General features: G+C 39.9%; 1 protein-coding gene across 1 annotated transcript in view; it reads right to left on the reverse strand.

Moving 5' to 3' along the window:
* The window catches only part of F8 (coagulation factor VIII), a 120598-nt gene that overhangs the window by 91115 nt on the left and 11963 nt on the right, over positions 1-17520 (reverse strand). The window contains exons 2-4 of the mRNA XM_019716077.3: positions 12077-12198; positions 9199-9321; positions 3310-3522 (exon numbers count right to left, since the gene is read on the reverse strand). Coding sequence (XP_019571636.3) covers positions 3310-3522; positions 9199-9321; positions 12077-12198 — 458 coding nt within the window. The remainder of the gene's footprint in view (positions 1-3309; positions 3523-9198; positions 9322-12076; positions 12199-17520) is intronic.

A 17520-nucleotide genomic window follows, 5' to 3' on the forward strand; every position in this document is an offset into this window, starting at 1 on the left:
TGGGGGAGGGAAGAGAAGCAAAGAAAAAAAAATTCAAAAGTCTCAAGCTAAACAACACTGTTAGATAGAATTACACTAGAGGTTTAAATCTCAAAATAGAAGATACAGTGTCACCCTTACAGAATCAACTTGTCAATAGCTACAAAAAATTCTTGCTATGCTTTGATTGGAATTAAATTAAATCTATAGATTGGGGAGAATTGAGATTTTCACTGTCAAATCTTACAGTTCACAAACAGTATTTCTGTTTGTTTAGGTCTGCTTCATTTCTTTCATCAGCACTTTGTAGTTTTCACCATACAATGTACATGTTTTGTTTGATTTATACCTGTTTTCAATTTTTGAGTTTTTGTAAACATTATTCTTTCTTAAATTTTGGTTTTCAGTTATTCATTGATAGTATATAGAATACAGTTTATTTTTAACACCGTTATTGAGATATAATTAATATACAAAAAACTGTACCTATTTAATGCGTATAATTTGATGAGTTTGGACACAGGAAAACACCCGTGATACCATCACCAAATCAAGGTAATAGACTTATCTAATAGCTTCCAGGTCTCCTTGTGTCTCTTAAGGGGGTGTGTGTGCGTGTGTGTATGTAGAAAATTTAATGAGGTCTGCCCTCTTAACAAATTTTGAAGTGCACAATTCCTTATTGTTAACTATAGAAACTGTGTTATAAAGCAGATCTCTAGAATTTACTCATCCAGCATAACTGAAATTATACCCTTTGCATAATACGCAACTCCCTGTTTCCCTTACCCCATCTCCTGGCAACCACTATTATATTCTCTGCTTCTATGAGAATTTAAGACTATTCTGTGATTATTTTAGACACCTAATATAAGTGGAATCATGCATTATTCATCTTTCTGTGACTGACTTATTCCACATAGCATAATGCCCTCCAGGTTCATTCATGTTTTTGCAAATGGCAGCATTTCCTTCTTTTTTAAGGCTGAATAATATTCCTGTGTGTGTGTGTTACATTTTCTTTGTCCATTCATCTCAAAGGACATTGTGGTTACTTATGTATCTTGACGACTGTGAATACTGCTGCTATGAATATGGGAGCGCAGATATCTCTTTGAGATTCTGATTTCATTTTCCTTGGATCAATATCCAGAAGTGGGATTGCTGGATCATAAGGTAGTTCTGTTTTTAATTTGTTGAGGAGCCACCATACTGTTTTCCACAGTGGCTGCACCTGTGTACATTCCCACCAACAGTACACAGGGGTTCCCTTTTCTCTACATCCTCACCAGCATTTGTTACTTCTTGTCTTTTTGATAATAGCCATCCTGACAGGTATGAGCTGGTATCTTGTTGTGGTTTGGGTTTGCATTTTCCTGGTGATTACTGATGTTGAGCACCTTTTTCATGTACCTGTTGGCCATTTGTATGTCTTCTTTGGGAAAATGTCTATTCAGATCATCTGCCAGGTTGAGGAATACTGGAGGGGAATAAAACGTTAAATTCCCTACCAGTTTGGTGGTACTTTGAACTCTGATGCCTTTTCCGGATCTGTCTGTCTATTCTGTTTGCTTTTTAAAATTCTCAGCTGGCTGGGCTGTGCATTTTGTCAAGCTTCTATAGTTGAGTTAGGTGGGAGATAAAAGGTGCCATGTGTTTCCTCCATCTTACCTAGAAGTAGGATCTCTGTTGACTTTTTAATTCAATTTTGTCAAAGAATTGTTTTGACTTTAACCTATTTATTTATATTTTATATGTAAACATATGTTTTAATGATTTTATTGTTTTATTAGTCTTTATATTCTACAAATAACATGCTGCGGTTTTAGCACTTTGTTATACATTGTGACTATGAAATAAAACTGAAGTCAGTATATGAGAGATTATGCTTCCAAATGAAACTAGTACAAATTTTTCTGGTCTTCTTCTTCTACTACCTCCCCTTTTCCATATTAATAAATGAAAAAAAAAGCCAACATGAAAATCCAACATAGTATTCTATATGAATCCAATGACATGACATTTTGGAAAAGACAAATCTATGGAGACAAGAAAAAAATCAGTGGTTGTGAAGAGTAGGAGAGGGAAGGACAAATAGCAGGAGCAGAGAGGATTTTAAGGGAAGTGAAACTACTCTGTATTGATACCATAATGATGGATCCATGTCATTATCCATTTGTCCAAACACCACCAAGAGTGACCCCTAATATGAACTATGGGCTTTGGGTGATAGCAGTGTGTTAACGTAGGCTCATCAGCTGTAACAAATGTCCCTCTCTCATGGGGAATGTCGATAGTGAGGGCAGCTGTGCTTGTACCGGGGCAGCAAAGATTTGGGAAATCTCTGTACTTTCTGCTCAGTTTTGCTATGAACCTAAAACTGCTCTAAAACATAAATTCTGTTTTAAAGGAAAAAAAAGTCTGGCTATCCTGTAGACCATGTGGAGAGAGCTCCAGCTATTTGAGTCTTCCAAGCCACTAAGTCAAAATACTCCCAAATTTCATGAAAGACCCACAAAAACCATGAGAAATTGTAAATGATTGTTGTCATTTTAAGCCACACAATTGTGGCGCTATGCAGTATCATAGCTTCCGAGATTCATAACTGGACCAAAATAAAAGTCCAGTGACATACTATAGAAATGATCCCTGAACACACAATGTGATATAGAGAAGATGTATTACAGATTTGTACACCTGAAATCTATGTAACTTTACTAATTGTCACCCCAATAAACTTAAAAAAAAAGCTGATTTCACCATTAAAAATTAGGATTAAACTAAATTATGCAAAGTTTACTACCCTAATTTAATTTATACTATTAAAGTATAAATTAAAAGAATATTAAAATTAAGATGATTTTTAGAATCACAAGTTATAAGCATAAGTAAATGCTTACTTTTGTCAGATTTTTATATGCTCCTGGGTCACAGATGACAAGCTAACCTCCAAAACTGGTCTATACATCACTGATGACACACTGGGATGTATTTACCTCCATGGAGCTGTCAAGGAACCTAACACAAAATTTACAAAAGGCACTACTGGGACAGTCCATGGGATATTTGAAGTAGAAAGTAGCAGTGCTTTGAGAAGAGAGACCTATTTTCAGAGTTTGGCTTTTCTTGACCATCAGAGTGCATGTGGCAACATAGGATGGACATCTGTTCCTCCCAGAAACTGGATTATTCTCCTTTCCATGGATATGATGCTAGGGAAAAGGAACCTCTTTCAGATGAAAGAATAGAAATGCTATCTTTTATGAATAGACCCAGATGTTTGCACTTCCCTGCTTATTTCCTCTCAATCTGACCCTTTCTTACACTTACCTTCTCTACAAACCAGCAGGGCTCCAATGAGGCCTGAATTCAGGTCTTTCACCGGGTCCACATGTGAAAGGTAGGAGTAGGTGAGACACGGTGGGTCAGAGGCCATTGGACCATTCTCCTTCAGGACATGCCAGACGTAGGTATGACTTTCACCAGGAATGACTTTATCATCTTCCTTCTCCCTTTTGCTGGTCTCATCCTCATATTCAGCACCTGAAGCAAGAATGGATAAAATTGTCCTTGTGTGCCCATTGTCCACTCAGGGAAACACATCAAGGTTACTGTCACCAGTAGATTCTACACAAGAAACAGTCTTTCTGCAACTTAATTTGGAAGACTAGCGTGCAGCAGCTATAAATAGGGAGAAGCCTCATATATTCTGGAGGAGTTCTAGACCACTAATGCAACCGTGAGTGGTTCCCAATGAGACCTGCACATTTGAACCAACTTATTGCTTCCATTATTGCATATTTTAACCTATCCAGTCAATCCAACTCAGCCAACATACACTGGGTATGTACTTTGTCCCAAACTCTTTTTTTAAACTTTTATTTGTTTTAAGTGTGTTTTTCTAGGACCCATCAGGTCCAAGTCAAGTAGTTATTTCAATCTGGTTGTGGAGGGTGCAGCTCACAGTGGTCCATGTGGGGACTGAACCAGTGACCTTGTTGTTAAGAGCACTGCACTCTAACCAACTGAGCTAACCGGCCGCCCCTGTCCAAGACTCTTTAATAAGCACTCATGAGGGGCAGGGAAGGGAAAGAGATTTTTAGTGTTTTTAACTTGGTTCTCTCTGGAGGGGCGGATCACATCTGGGAGAGATATTTTCTGGCTGTCCTATCCCTAGTGATGTTCCAGTTGATCCCTGGATTAGCCTGATACCTCTATTCAAAATTGAGCAGTGTACGTGTTCACTATTAATGAAGTCTCATTGCTTCTAGATCATTTCAGTGGACAGAAGTAGAAAATATTTAAAGGTATTGACCATAACACTTAGGCTTCTATTGAAACATCTAGCAACTCACCATAGCTTCCTGGATTTAGAAGGGTCTCTGGAGTTCCAGAGCATTCTAAGCACTCAGGGTGCTCTTCATTTATACCCCATCTTATCCCACAACATTTGTACATCTGAGAGCAGTACCTCTCCAACAGAGCAGTGCAAGAGACCCCTGCCCTCTCTGTGCTCTGTGCATACTTTTACTACAAAGTCTCAGCAGTCAAAGGCCACCCCCAAGGTGAAGGTGGGTGGTCCCCACTACAAAGTCAGCTTCTCTGGGGTATAACAGCACCCGCTCCAGTGGGCGCTAGGGACAATTGGCTTTATCCAGAAGCAACAGAAGACCAACACCTATGCGTGGCAGAACCTGGCATAGAAAAATGTGAGTTGGCATGTGAGGATGGAGTGTGTGGTTCAGGCATCTGTGTGATTGTGGGTCGGTATCAAATTCTAGAGAGTGGATATGTTTGGATAGGGAGGGAGAAGGTCATGGAGGGGTATACAAGGGCCTTTGACTGTATCTACAGTGTTTAATTTATTTAAACAAATGAAGCAAAGATGGCCAAATGTTAAGTTTTGGCAAAATGAGGTGATGGGTATATGTTTGTTTGCTACATTATTTCCTACACCTTTATTTGTTTGAAATATTTCACTAGGAAAATAATACCTTTTTTCCTAATACTCAGGTTGGGAGAGGGGTATGGGAGTTTTGATGAGAGGCCAAGAATGTGTGCAACACTGTAGCTCTCTTGGGGAGAGGGACAGTGAATGCATTGAGAGAAATGTAGCAGTAGGATGTCCAGGCAGTACAGAGGGACCATTTGAGGTGAGGCATTATGAACTTAGTGATACAACTCCGTGTGGTTGTGTGATTTTTATTTCAGTGGTGGCCACTTACTTGGTGGCTAGTAGCATAGGTGGAGAACAGATTTAACCATGGTAGTAGTTTGGCCAAGTGAATAGAATGGCGATCAAGGAGGCCAGGAACTTGTGAGTGCATGCAAAGGCACTGTGGTTGTCATGTGTCAGGGCATCTAAGCTGGGAAATGAGGGAAGTGAAGACCTAAGGGGCAAGGTAGAGGTAGAAATATTGTAGGGTCAGTGGATGGGAGATCTCAATGAGAATGAAGACTTTGTTGGAGTGGGCGGTGAGAAAACGAGAGCTGGAACAATAGGAGGTGATGCTCCAAATGTTGAGATTCCCAGGGCTGCTGAAGTTGCTAATAACAAGGTCTATCCTCCAATGAAGACAAAAGGGATTGTGAAGACCAAGTGAAGTAGGCGGTGCTTGGGAAAAAGCATTGTGCGCAGCCCTTAAAGTTTACATATCTACTAATGTATATTTCCTTTGGAAGATTTCTGCCTCCTTCAGAGTCTTGTCTGAGCTTATACATCAGACACCTGTGAATATTCTAAGTGGAATGTGTTTTGTGTAATCGTCATCTTCTATTATACGAGGAACAACACTGTTGGGACATTTGAGAGTTCAGGGAGTCTGCCCGTCTGCTTCCAATACGCCTTTTGCATGGATGGTATCCTAAGAAGTTTATCAAATCACCAGAATCCACTTCTGAAAGGAAGTTATTTTGTAGTTATACCTTGAGCCAGTCAAAGCTTTCTCAAGTGCTTTTGGGCTTGAGATACACACTGAAAAGAGAAAAGTTAAAAAAAAAGAAAAGAAAAGTTGAAGAGGAAATCATAGGGCTTCCTGTTGAGAAGACTGAATAACGAAGTGCCCAAATGTAGTGGTATAAAACAACCACCATTTTATTATGCTCACTGATTCTGTGGGTCAAGAATTCAGACAGGGCACAGGCAGGATGGCTTCTCTGCTCCATAATATCGAGGGCATCACCTGGCCTAACTCAAACAGCTGAGGATGGAATCCTCTGGAGGCTTTTTCACACACATATCTAGTAGCTGGGCTGGAATAACTTAAAAAGTGGATTCATCTGGGACTGTTGACCAACACATGGCATTTCTGTTTGGCTTGCACTTCCGCACAGCATGGGGGCCTTGGGGAGTCAGGCTTCCTACATGGCATCTCAGGACTCCAAGAGTGAATATTCCCCCAAACAAGGCAGAAGTAGCATGCTCTTTTATGACAGCCTCAGAAGTCACGTGGCATCACTTTTGCCGTACATTATTAGCTAAAGCAGTTAAAAGCCCACTGCAGATTAATAAGGAAAAAATAGATTCCAGCTTTCGAGGGGAGGTGTGTCAAGGAATCTACTACCATGTTTTAAAACCACCACACCAGGGCATTGTGAAAATGAGCAAGCAGGTGTTTTGAAGTTGTTCGCTATCTCAGCAAGCAATGTGCTCTCAGGAACCACGACTGCCGGGTTATACATAAACCTTGTGGTTAGGTCCCAGGACTGTGGGGATCTCTTTGGTATCCAGTTTCCATCCCGAACCCTGATCCTTTCGTGTCCCGATGTCTGTCTACGGCCTTGTATCTGCACCCTCCCTCGGCCCAGCCTCTGTTGTACTGTCTGTCCTAGATAACACTCTATTCAACCCCTTGCAGCTGGTGGGTCAGCCTTGCTCCTGGCCTAGCCTAAGCCCCCAGGAGCTAGGCTGCTAAAACATGCCAAATTCCTGTATGTCCTGTAGGAGATGAGACACACATCCTGAATCCACAAGACAAGAATTTTTGTTAGTCTCAGTCCTGGAGGGACACAGCTTAGTGGCTGCTGGGCACAACTGCTCCACCACAAGCCAAATGCTATGCTTCAGGTGCTATGTCACCCCACTCCCTGGTACCTTCAGCTATGTATCCTTTGCCTGACCTCTTATCAGCAGCTTTAAGCTGACACTTCTTGACTTGTGTGCCCCACGCCGTCTTTTAGATCTCCCTCAAAGTTTTGCATCTCTGGCTCCTTTGACAGCTACTTCCTGCACACCATCTTGGCTTACTTCCATCATGTGCTTTTAGATTCTGGGAGCCAAAGCAAGTCATATGGCCAAGCCCATCATCAGGATGGGGAGGAAATATAGTCCTCCTACTCTGGGATAGGGGATGACTATTGGCTGAACAGTAATATATTTGACCAGAGTTGGCTTGGGAAATAAAAACGATAGGCTGCCAAGGACATAGAAATGTAAAGCGTGGGAATGGGCCCTGAACTGCAAAGAGAGAGCTTCTTGAAGTGACAGAAGTATTCTAAAACGATTGTGCTGATGACTGCACGGCTGTCTAAATTCATTCAAAGTCATCAAATTACCTTTAATGGGTGAATGTCGTGGTATATAAATTATACATCAATAAAGTCATTTTAAAATGCTGTGAGGAAAGCACACACAAAAGTCAATTTGAGATGGATCACAAACCTAAGTGTGAAAGGTAAACTAATAAAACTTCTGGAGGAAAGCATACGAGAAAGTCTCCATGACTTTGGGATTGGCAAATGTCTTAAACAGGACACAAAGCTCTAAAATAAAAGGAAAAATGTGACAACTTTTCATGCTTCATTAACTATTGAACTACCATGCTTCATTAACTTTAAGAACTTCTGTTTACCAACCCCCCCACATATATATGTATATCCGTTTCACCTTCAAAATATATATATCATGTATATTACATATATCTACATATGTTATATATATATATGAAGAGAGTGAAAACTCAAACCACAGACTAGAAGATATGGAAATATTTATATCTGTCAAAGGATTTGTATTCAGAATACATAAAGTATCTCTATAAATCAATAAGAAAAAGGTAAACAACTCATTTTTGTCAACAGGACCAATAAACACTTGATCAGATACTTTACAAAAGGATATTACAAAGGTCACGAAGCTTATAGAATGATATTGACCTTCATCACAGATTTAACTGACAACCTCGACCTCCCGGACTAGTCAAAGGAGAGCAGGAGCTCGTAGATCATAACACATAAATACAAAGGCTCCTGAGAGGACCACAAATGACATGGCGTTAGGCCATTGCCTCCCTGTGTTGTTCCTGGGCAGAACCGCTGTGGATGCACGTGTGAGACATTAGAGAGTCCATTTTCCCAGCCCTCACCTGGCTTAGGGTGTAAAAGAGTAATCTCTACACTCAGCCTCTAACTGCAAACTTGTGAGAACCTGGTCTCTCTAAAATGCCCCTAGATTTGTTCTGGAAGCTCCCAAATGGATAAACCTCATGGAAATAGCCGGCCAGTCTCCAGGCAGAACCTGGGATGACTTTTCCGATATACCACTGGCCCCCTCCTGTCACTTTTCCCCAACCCAGAACATGAAGGCCTCCGGTTTCAGAATGAGAATTGGTCAACATGTAAGCACCGTTCGGCTGTACAACACAGGGCGTGTCTGCAATACTTTAACAATTTTCTTGAATCTTCTTGAGCTATATATGCCATAGACTATCTGGATGATAGCATAGTTAATTGTGGCACCCGCTTCACTCCCGTCCTGCATTGTGATGGTTAAGGAGAAGATTGATGAAGTGGAGACTGTGGCCAAATGGGCGGTTTATTTGTTTGAGGTCAGTTTGCGCTTCTGCTACTTGGCTCTCATCACATGGTGGCATTCCTATTTAGGAACTGGGGGGAGGGTAAGGAGAAGAAATATCTGGAAAGTCAGAATCTAAGGAAGGAGGAGAAATCCGTTTCACCTTCATACCATGAGGCTTGATCCTCCCTAGGAAGTTTTCTGGGCATAGGAAGGCAGATGAAGTGGAATATTTAGGACCTGTGGCCTGGCCCCCAGGGGAGAACAGAGGACCAAATCAAAACTTTGGGGATTAGACTCAAATGACAATGTTCTTAACTTCATGAAGTGGGCCTAGGTTTGAATCCTGACTCCACTAGTTACATGACCTTGTACTCAATGCTCTTCTCTCCCTAGATGACAGGACAATAGGAGGGCATTGGACTCACCTTCAGAAGCTTTCCAGTAGGATACACCAACAGCATGAAGACTGACAGGGTGAGAAGCCATGTTCTTTAGTGTAACGACCACTGTATCATGAACCTCAGCCCGGATGGTAGGACCCAGTAGACCTGCAGGAATGAGATGTTCTGCAAAGGTCACTGGAAGGGTGGCACTCCAGGAAACCTGTTGTTATGAAAGTGATGGTCAAAGGCACAGTGGAGAAGCATGTGCCTGTGATTCTTGATGAAAAGTAGTAGTTAAATGAATGAATGTATAAACTGCTATCACCAGCTCAACCTCATGGTTGTTCTGAGGACAACATTCTGGCAATGCATTCCATGCATTTATTCATTCATTGAACTAATGCTAGTTGAATTCCTACTATATTCTAGGAACTGTCCCTAGGTGGTGGAGATTGTGGAGATCACATTCTGGGTAGACAAAGCACATAAGGAAACAAACAAGAAAATTTCAGGTGGTTACAAATGCTATGAAATGGTGGTGTGTTAGAAAGGGATGAGGCAGCAGGTTGAGGATACTTTAAAAATAGCGGTCAGGAAGGGCCTCTCTGAGGAGGGGGCATTTAAGCAGAGAACGAACTAATGAAGAAAAAGCAAGATTTGCAAAGATCTCGTGGAAGACTTTTCAAAACAGATCAAACAAATGCAAAAGTCCTGAGACAAGAATAAGCTTGGCATAGTTGAGTCACATGTGGTTGAAACAAAGTGAATGAGCAAAGGAGTGATAGAAAATATGGGTACAGAGGTAGGCAGGCAACGTGACGTGTAGGACTTTGTAGGCCACAGGCGTCTGGATGAGTTTGGAATTTACAAGGAGTAAGTAGACTTGGGATTTGTTTTGGAGGAAGAGTCAAGGAGACTTGCTCTTCTTGGATGTTAAAGATAGGAAAAAAGAGAGAGAGAGAGAGGGAGGGAGGATCCAGAGGTGACTCCTGTGATTTTGGTTTGTGCAAATAGGTGGTAGTCAGGCCATGATACAGAAAATTAAGGGGAAAATCAAGACTTTTGATTCATAGACATATTAAGCATAAGATGTCTACAAATGGTTTATTGAATGAATTGTATTCAATGGGATGCAAACAGGAAGTAGCTTTATTTTTCATAGTTTTTAATTGCATTAGATGGAATTTCCCTTTCTTACACTTTGAACATTTCCCCCCTAGTAACCTTCACATATTAACACATTTTTTTGCGGGAAATGAGTAAACTCATCATATCGCTTTTTATACCAAAGCGCAGGAGACGAGAATAACACATATTTTGCACCTCTTTTTAAACTAAAACACTGAAAGTTTCATAGAAAAATATCAAATAGATCGAAAGATATGAATATTTTACGGAAAGTCTAATTTTGGCGAGAAAATGTCAAAAAAGCCCCGCGTTACGACTTGATTTGGCAGGAAAATGCCCGCTTACATTAACAGTATCTTTTTTTAGGTACTAATATGTCCAGTCCATTCTAATATCAAACTTTTGATGTCCCCTGCAATTTAAGGGTTCCTCCCTCCTCTAGCTAAGTTCTGACAGGCTCAGAAACCGGTAATGGGAAAACGTAGTTTGGCTGGTAGCTTCACTGCTTTCTCCCCTTAGTCTCTAATCCTCCCCCAGTCACCTTACCACCTCTGGACCCTCTAAAGTTGGAGCTGGTGGGAGGACAGGGCTTGGAAAAGAGGCATAATGGCAAGATCTTTCTTGGAAGGAGCAGTGGTGATGTGGCTTTGGTGCCCCTGGTCATGGTACATGCCAAAATTCTGGCTCTTTCTTTCTTAGGGAACTTATAGGAGTTCTTTGGAGATTCTCTCCCTTCCAATATAGGGACACCCCACTCTACCACTCCCTGGTATGAGCTATGCCCTTTCCAACTGTCACTTGTATCTCTCCTCTCAGTTTCTGCTTCTGGCAGTGCAATTGCATATAACTTTTCTGTTGGGGTCACCGAGACCTGGAACGAAGACCTCTCAGACAGGGTTTGTCCTGTGATCTTCCTGGCCTCACACCTAGCAGTGGAAGTGCAGTTAGCCTCTGCTATAACCCACTCTCCTTATTACGCCATCATGGCAAGTTCCCTCAAGACTCTGGTCTTGAAAGCATTTCCAGATAAAAATCAGGCACTAGCCAATAGCTAAGCTCCAGAGGTCCTATTTCAAGTGTCGTAAATAATTCTCCTGAAGCCTCCCTCACAATAGCTTGATAGGAGGCGGAGGCCTCCCTGCCCCCATAAGGTAGGGGATATACAAAACACCAAAAATGCTTCCAAAGAAATTCTCAAATCTGAACTCTTTTATAAATTCCTAGCCTTCTTCTGTATAGGCTAGAGGTACATGATGGGCTAAGGGTTGTATAACCAATTTTTGACCACTACTTGAACAAGTCCTGAAGAGGTGGGCTGATATCTCTGTTTAGAATTTGGGGATACTTGTCAACTGTAATTCTCAGCAATAATTCTAAGGTAGAAAATGTCTCATCAGAACACCTTGTTATGGGCTCATTTGACATCTAAGTGATGGTATCAAGCAAGCAGTCTGAACTAAAGCTATAAACTTGGGAGTTATTAACATAAAGATGATATTTTATAGCTATGAAACTGGACCAGATCATCTAGGGATTGAAGGTAGAGAGAATATAACATGAACTCAGGTCCAAGACCCAGGGCACTCGAAATTTTAGAGAACAAGCCAAAGAGGAGAGCCCAGCAAAGAGACTGAGGACATTCAACCAGTGTATTTCCCTGAGAGGTGGTTGTAAGGGAAGGACATTTTCTTTGGCAGCTGCCCTCTTCAGCTGCAGCCCCAAGACTGAGGAATCCTCGCTAGGAAATAAGATACCCAGTTTCATAATAAACAGTCAATATTGTTTTCATTACCCATCCATGGTGGCCTGGGCTTGGCAATATTGAAAAGGTGATCCGTGAACTCTACAAACACGGTCTTTTTGTACATGACTGAGGTGCTGAATGGAAAAGTTCTTGGCACTCTAGGAGGAAACCTGTGTGAAGAAAGGAAAAAACAAGGAATTCATTTTGGTGGACGCTTTTTTGAACCCACTTGGAAAATTAGCTAGATGTAATGCTTCCATCCCACTCTCCTTGCCTGTTAACGAGCAAAATTGGAAGATGTATACGAATCCCTGTTATAGACTTAATGTTTGTGTGTGGAGCCCTCATGAATGGGATTAGTGCCCTTATAAGAGAGATTGCAGAGACATCTCTCACCTCTTCCACTATGCGAAGTTACAGTGAAAAGATTACTATCTATCTATGAACCAGGAAGTGGGCCCTCACCAGACACCAAATCAGTTGGCACCTTGATCCTTGACTTCCACCTCCAGAACCATGAGAAATAAATGTCTGTTGTTTATAAGCCATCCAGTCTATGGTAGTTTTGTTATAGCAGCCAGCCCAAACTCACTAATATAATCCCTAACATCTAGCAAACCAAAACACTCTTTTCAAAAGTCATCTGATACATTAGGCGCCATATGATAAGTCATGACATTGATACCCATACACTGCATCAGCCAAAAAATCCTTTGCCGAAGCAATAACTACAGCATCCTTCAATTTCATCTCTTTCAAACAGACCATAACTTTTATCTAAGTGCCTTGTATTCAAATTTTGTTAGTATGTACCTAAAATTATACCCCCCTTCTTAGGGATACCAGGAATACCACACAGAAAATTAACTTCCAATGAAGACTTGGTATATTGAGCCCTACCGGTGCCAGGAGCTGTAATTGAGAGCCAAACCTCCATTAATGTTCGTTCTTGTCTCCAGTCAGACACTCCCAATTATCCATTTATTTGTGGCTCAACTACTGAATCAGAAATTTTATAATTAATTATATCAATGTTCCCCAAATGTTATTCTATGCCTCAATATTCTATGCCACCTTGTAGGTGAAGGCTGGTTCCCCACCTTTTCCTCTCTCCCTACCTCACACGTTAGGTTGTTGGGTCCTGGGTCCCAATCTAGATTGAGTAAGCAAAAGGACCAATGTGAATCCTAGAGAATCAGTGTGAAGAAGGCCCCAGGGAAATAGGTAGAAAATATAAAGTGGTTCAAGGTGACTATTTCCTCTCACTTTTTCACGTGCTGATAATTTTGAATCCCATGGAGTTGTTCTGCAGCTTTCTGTGCGCCATAGAGAACCTCTCTTATCCTTCTGGACACCTAACTCTTATCTCTCACCAGGTTTTACCCATTGGTATTGTTTCAACAAGCCAAGGGCATAGTAGGCCCGTGCCATGGAGATTTGGGGAATGAATATTCACGTAGAGAAAGCAAAGGCTCCTGTCCTGGAAGAAAGCTTTCATGGGCAGATCCTGGTCTCCAAACCTCCATCAGTCAAAAAAAAATTGTGCATTCACTGCCCCCAACAGATGTACATTCCTTCACTTATAAACCATATGCTACCTGCCATTGTGCCGTCACAAGACACACACTAGAAATAAATATGGAAAAAGAGATTTTTAAAGACATAGTTAGATATGGAATTGGGTGTTGTTTCTTATGTCTTGTTAACTGACCCTCAAGGGCTTTTGAAAAGCAAGATTGGGACGGATGGAGCATGGTACAAATAAATGATGACATGCTTGGTGTGCGCCCCACTGGAGAAAGAACGCCCAACATCAGCTGGTGTAAGATACATAAGACCTGTTACAAATGACAACAATAAGGATAAAGTGGGGGAAAGGAGAGGCAGCTTCTTATTGTGGATATTAGCATGCTTAGAGCAAAAGCCAAACCATACCTGGGATTACCAGGATGTGAAATCAATAACAAGGTGTCTGGCATTTATTGCTTACTTCTTTCTTTCTTAATATTTAGCTGAAATAACAAAAATCTTAATGTTCCTTTCAGGAGCAACTACACCAGAGAATCATTCATTCCCATAAGAAATTTTTCTTTTTCTTTTCTTTTTTTTTTTAAATTAAAGTTTATTGGGGTGATGATGGTTAGTAAAGGTGCATAGATTTCAGGTGTACAATTCTATGATACATCATCTATATATCACATTGTGTGTTCACCACCCAGAGTAAGTTCTTCTGGGAATGCTGAGGTAGAGAAGGGAAATGTAATCTAAAAATGGCAAAAATTGCTAAATTCGAAAATCAGTGACCTATGGGATTAAAATATATTTTTTCAAACTTTTTATTGTGGTAAGACATGTAGAACATAAAATTTGCTATGTTAAACATTTTAAATGTACAATTCAATGGTGCTAAGTACATTTTGTTGTACAATCATCACCACCATCCATCTCCCTCTTTTTGTCTTGCAAAAGTGAAACTCTACATCCATCAAATTATGACTCTCCATTCCCCACTCCCCCGTCCCCTGAAACCACCATTCTACTTTCTGTCTCTATGATTTTGAATAATATTAAGTATCTCATATAAGTAGAATCATACACTATATGCCATTTTGTGATTGGCTCATTTCACTTAGTATAAAGTCCTCCATATTCATCCATTTTATAGCACGTCAGAATTCTGTTTCTTTTTAAGGCTGAACAATATTCCATTCTATGCATAGACCTCATTTTGTTTGTCCATTTATCCATTGATGGGCACTTGGGTGGCTTCCACCTTTGGACTACTGTGAGTGATGCTGCTGTGAACATGGGTGTATACATATCTCTTCAAGATCCTGCTTTTGGTTATTTTGGGTAGATACCCAGAAGTAGAATAGATGGATCATATGGTAATTGTTTTAACTTTTTGAGAAACCACCACACTGTTTTTTCCACAGTGGCTACACCATTGTATATTCTCATCAGCAGTGCACAAGTGTTACAATTTCTCATACCCTTGTCAACACTTATTTTATGTTTGTTTTTTGTGTAATGGCCACCCTAATGGGTGTGAAGTGGTATCTCTTTTGTAGTTTTGACTTGCATTTCTCTAATGATTAGTGATATTGAGCACCTTTTCATGTACTTATTCGTCATTTGTATATCTCCCTTGGAGAAATGTCTAGTCAAATCCCTTGCCCTTTTTTTTAAATTAAAATTTGTTTCCTATTACAGTTGACATTCAATATTATATTAGTGTCAGGTATACAGCATAGTGGTTCGACATTTATATAGCTTATGCAGTGATCCCTCAATAAGCCTAGTACCCACCTGACACTATACATAGTTGTTACATAATTGATTACATTCCCTATGCTGTATTTTACATCCTTGTGACTGTTTTCACAACTGGCAGTTTGTACATCTTAATCCCTTCTCCTTTTTCACCCATTCCCCAAACGTCCTCCTATCTGGCACCCATCAGTTTGTTCTCTGTATTTGTGAGATTGTTTCTGTTTTGTTTGTTCATTTATTTTGTTCTTTAGATTCCACATATAAGTGAAGTCATACAGTCTTTGTCCTTCTCAGTCTGACTTATTTCACTTAGCATAATATCCTCTAGGCCCATCCATGTTGTCCAAAGCCCATTTTTCAATCAAGCTGTTTGCTTTCTTGTTGTTGAATTTTAAGGAGTTCTCTATATATTCTGGCTATTAATCCCTTATCAGATATTTGATTTGCAAACAGTTTCTCCCATTCTGTGAGTTCCTTTTTTACTCTGTTGACAGTTTCTTATGATGCACAAAAATTTTAAATTTTCACTAAGTCCAATTTGCCTATTTTTTCTTTTGTTGTTTGAGCCTTTGGTGTCATATTCAAGAAATCATTGCCAAATCCAATGTTTATGTTTTCTTCTATGAGTTTTATAGTTTTGGTATGATATTTAGGCCTTTGATCCATTTTGAGTTCAGTTTTACACGTGATATTAGGTAAGGATCCAATTTCATTCTTTTACACGTGGATTTCAATTTTCCCTGCATCACTGTAGAAAAGACTGTCTTTTTCTATTGAATAGTCTTGCAACCCTTGTGGAAAATCATTTGACCATACATGCGAGGGTTTATTTCTAGACTCAATTGTATTCCATTGATCTACATGTCTGTGTTTATGCCAGTGCCACACTGTTTTGATGACTGTAGCTTTGTAGTAAGTGTTGAAATCAGGAAGTATGTCCTCCAACTTTTTTCTTTTTCAGGATTGCTTGGACTATTCAAGGTTCCTTGATATTCCATATGAATTTTAGGGTGGGTTTTTCTGTTTCTGCAAAAAAACAACATTAGGATTTTGATAGGAATTGCATTAAATCTGTAGATTGCTTTGGGTAGTGTTGACATCTTAACAATATTAAGTCTTCCAAACCATGAACATAGGATGTGTTTCCATTTATTTATATATTATTTAAATTCTTTCATCAATGTTTTGTAGTTTTTAGTGCACAAGTCTTATACTTCTTTTGCTAAGTCATTCCTAAATATTTTATTTTTTTTGATGCTATTGTAAATGGAATTGTTTTCTTTTTATATAGTTTAATGTATTTTAATAGTAAACTTATGGAACAGCACAGAAGACAAACAACATTAAAAACATGTGCTTGCATATGGGACAAGTCAGTTAGAAAAGTATAGCAAATGTATGATAAAAATGCTACAAACACCACTTAGTTGTCATCAATAAGGAATCTACTTATTTAAAAAAATCCAAATGCTGGCATTGTCCAGAAAAATGTAACAGGTTTATTTATAATTGTTATAAAGTTGAACTGCTGACACTTGGTTACTGAAACATTTTGACTTCATGTCCCTGCATTTATATTAAAAATTCACACACAAATAAAAATGGAAAAACTGTCAATACCTGATTACTGTCCCCTATTTTTCCAGGTGCAATCATATACTTAGGTACCTTTTGACCCCATGAGAAAATAATATCTAACATTCAGAACTACCAATAACAGGAAGAAGAGAATTTGTTTAAGAAAAGAATGAAATGTTTCCCATCATAGTGGATTCTTAAGCATATTCACCATGTATTTGGTGTGCTAGTTGGATGTCTTTTAGCATAATTGTTGCATGTTTGGCATGGATAGCACACAGGTTGGTGTCTTCAAAAAGGCCAACCAAATAGGCTTCACTTGCCTCCTGTAAAGCACCAGTAGCTGCAGTCTGGAAGTGCAGATCTATTTTGAAGTTCTAAGCAATCTCTGCACGAGATGCTGGAAGGGAAATTTGTGAATAAGTTCAGTGGACTCCTGATAACATCTAATTTCACAGAGTGCCAGTCCCGGGCCTGTAATGATGATGTTTCTTCACCCCTCCAGTAGAGTGTGCATTCTTGGAGAAGCTTTCGTAGCCGATTGCTTCCTCCTGCATGCTTTACCTCCTCCACTGACTTGCCAGCAGTCTGCTTTATATGAGCCATGGCATAGAGACCTCCTTACTTAGCTCCCTTCTCCT

The sequence above is a fragment of the Rhinolophus sinicus genome, chromosome 18 (assembly GCF_057876585.1).
Source record: "Rhinolophus sinicus isolate RSI-liver-muscle chromosome 18, RSI-T2T, whole genome shotgun sequence".
Taxonomy (NCBI): Eukaryota; Metazoa; Chordata; class Mammalia; order Chiroptera; family Rhinolophidae; genus Rhinolophus; species Rhinolophus sinicus.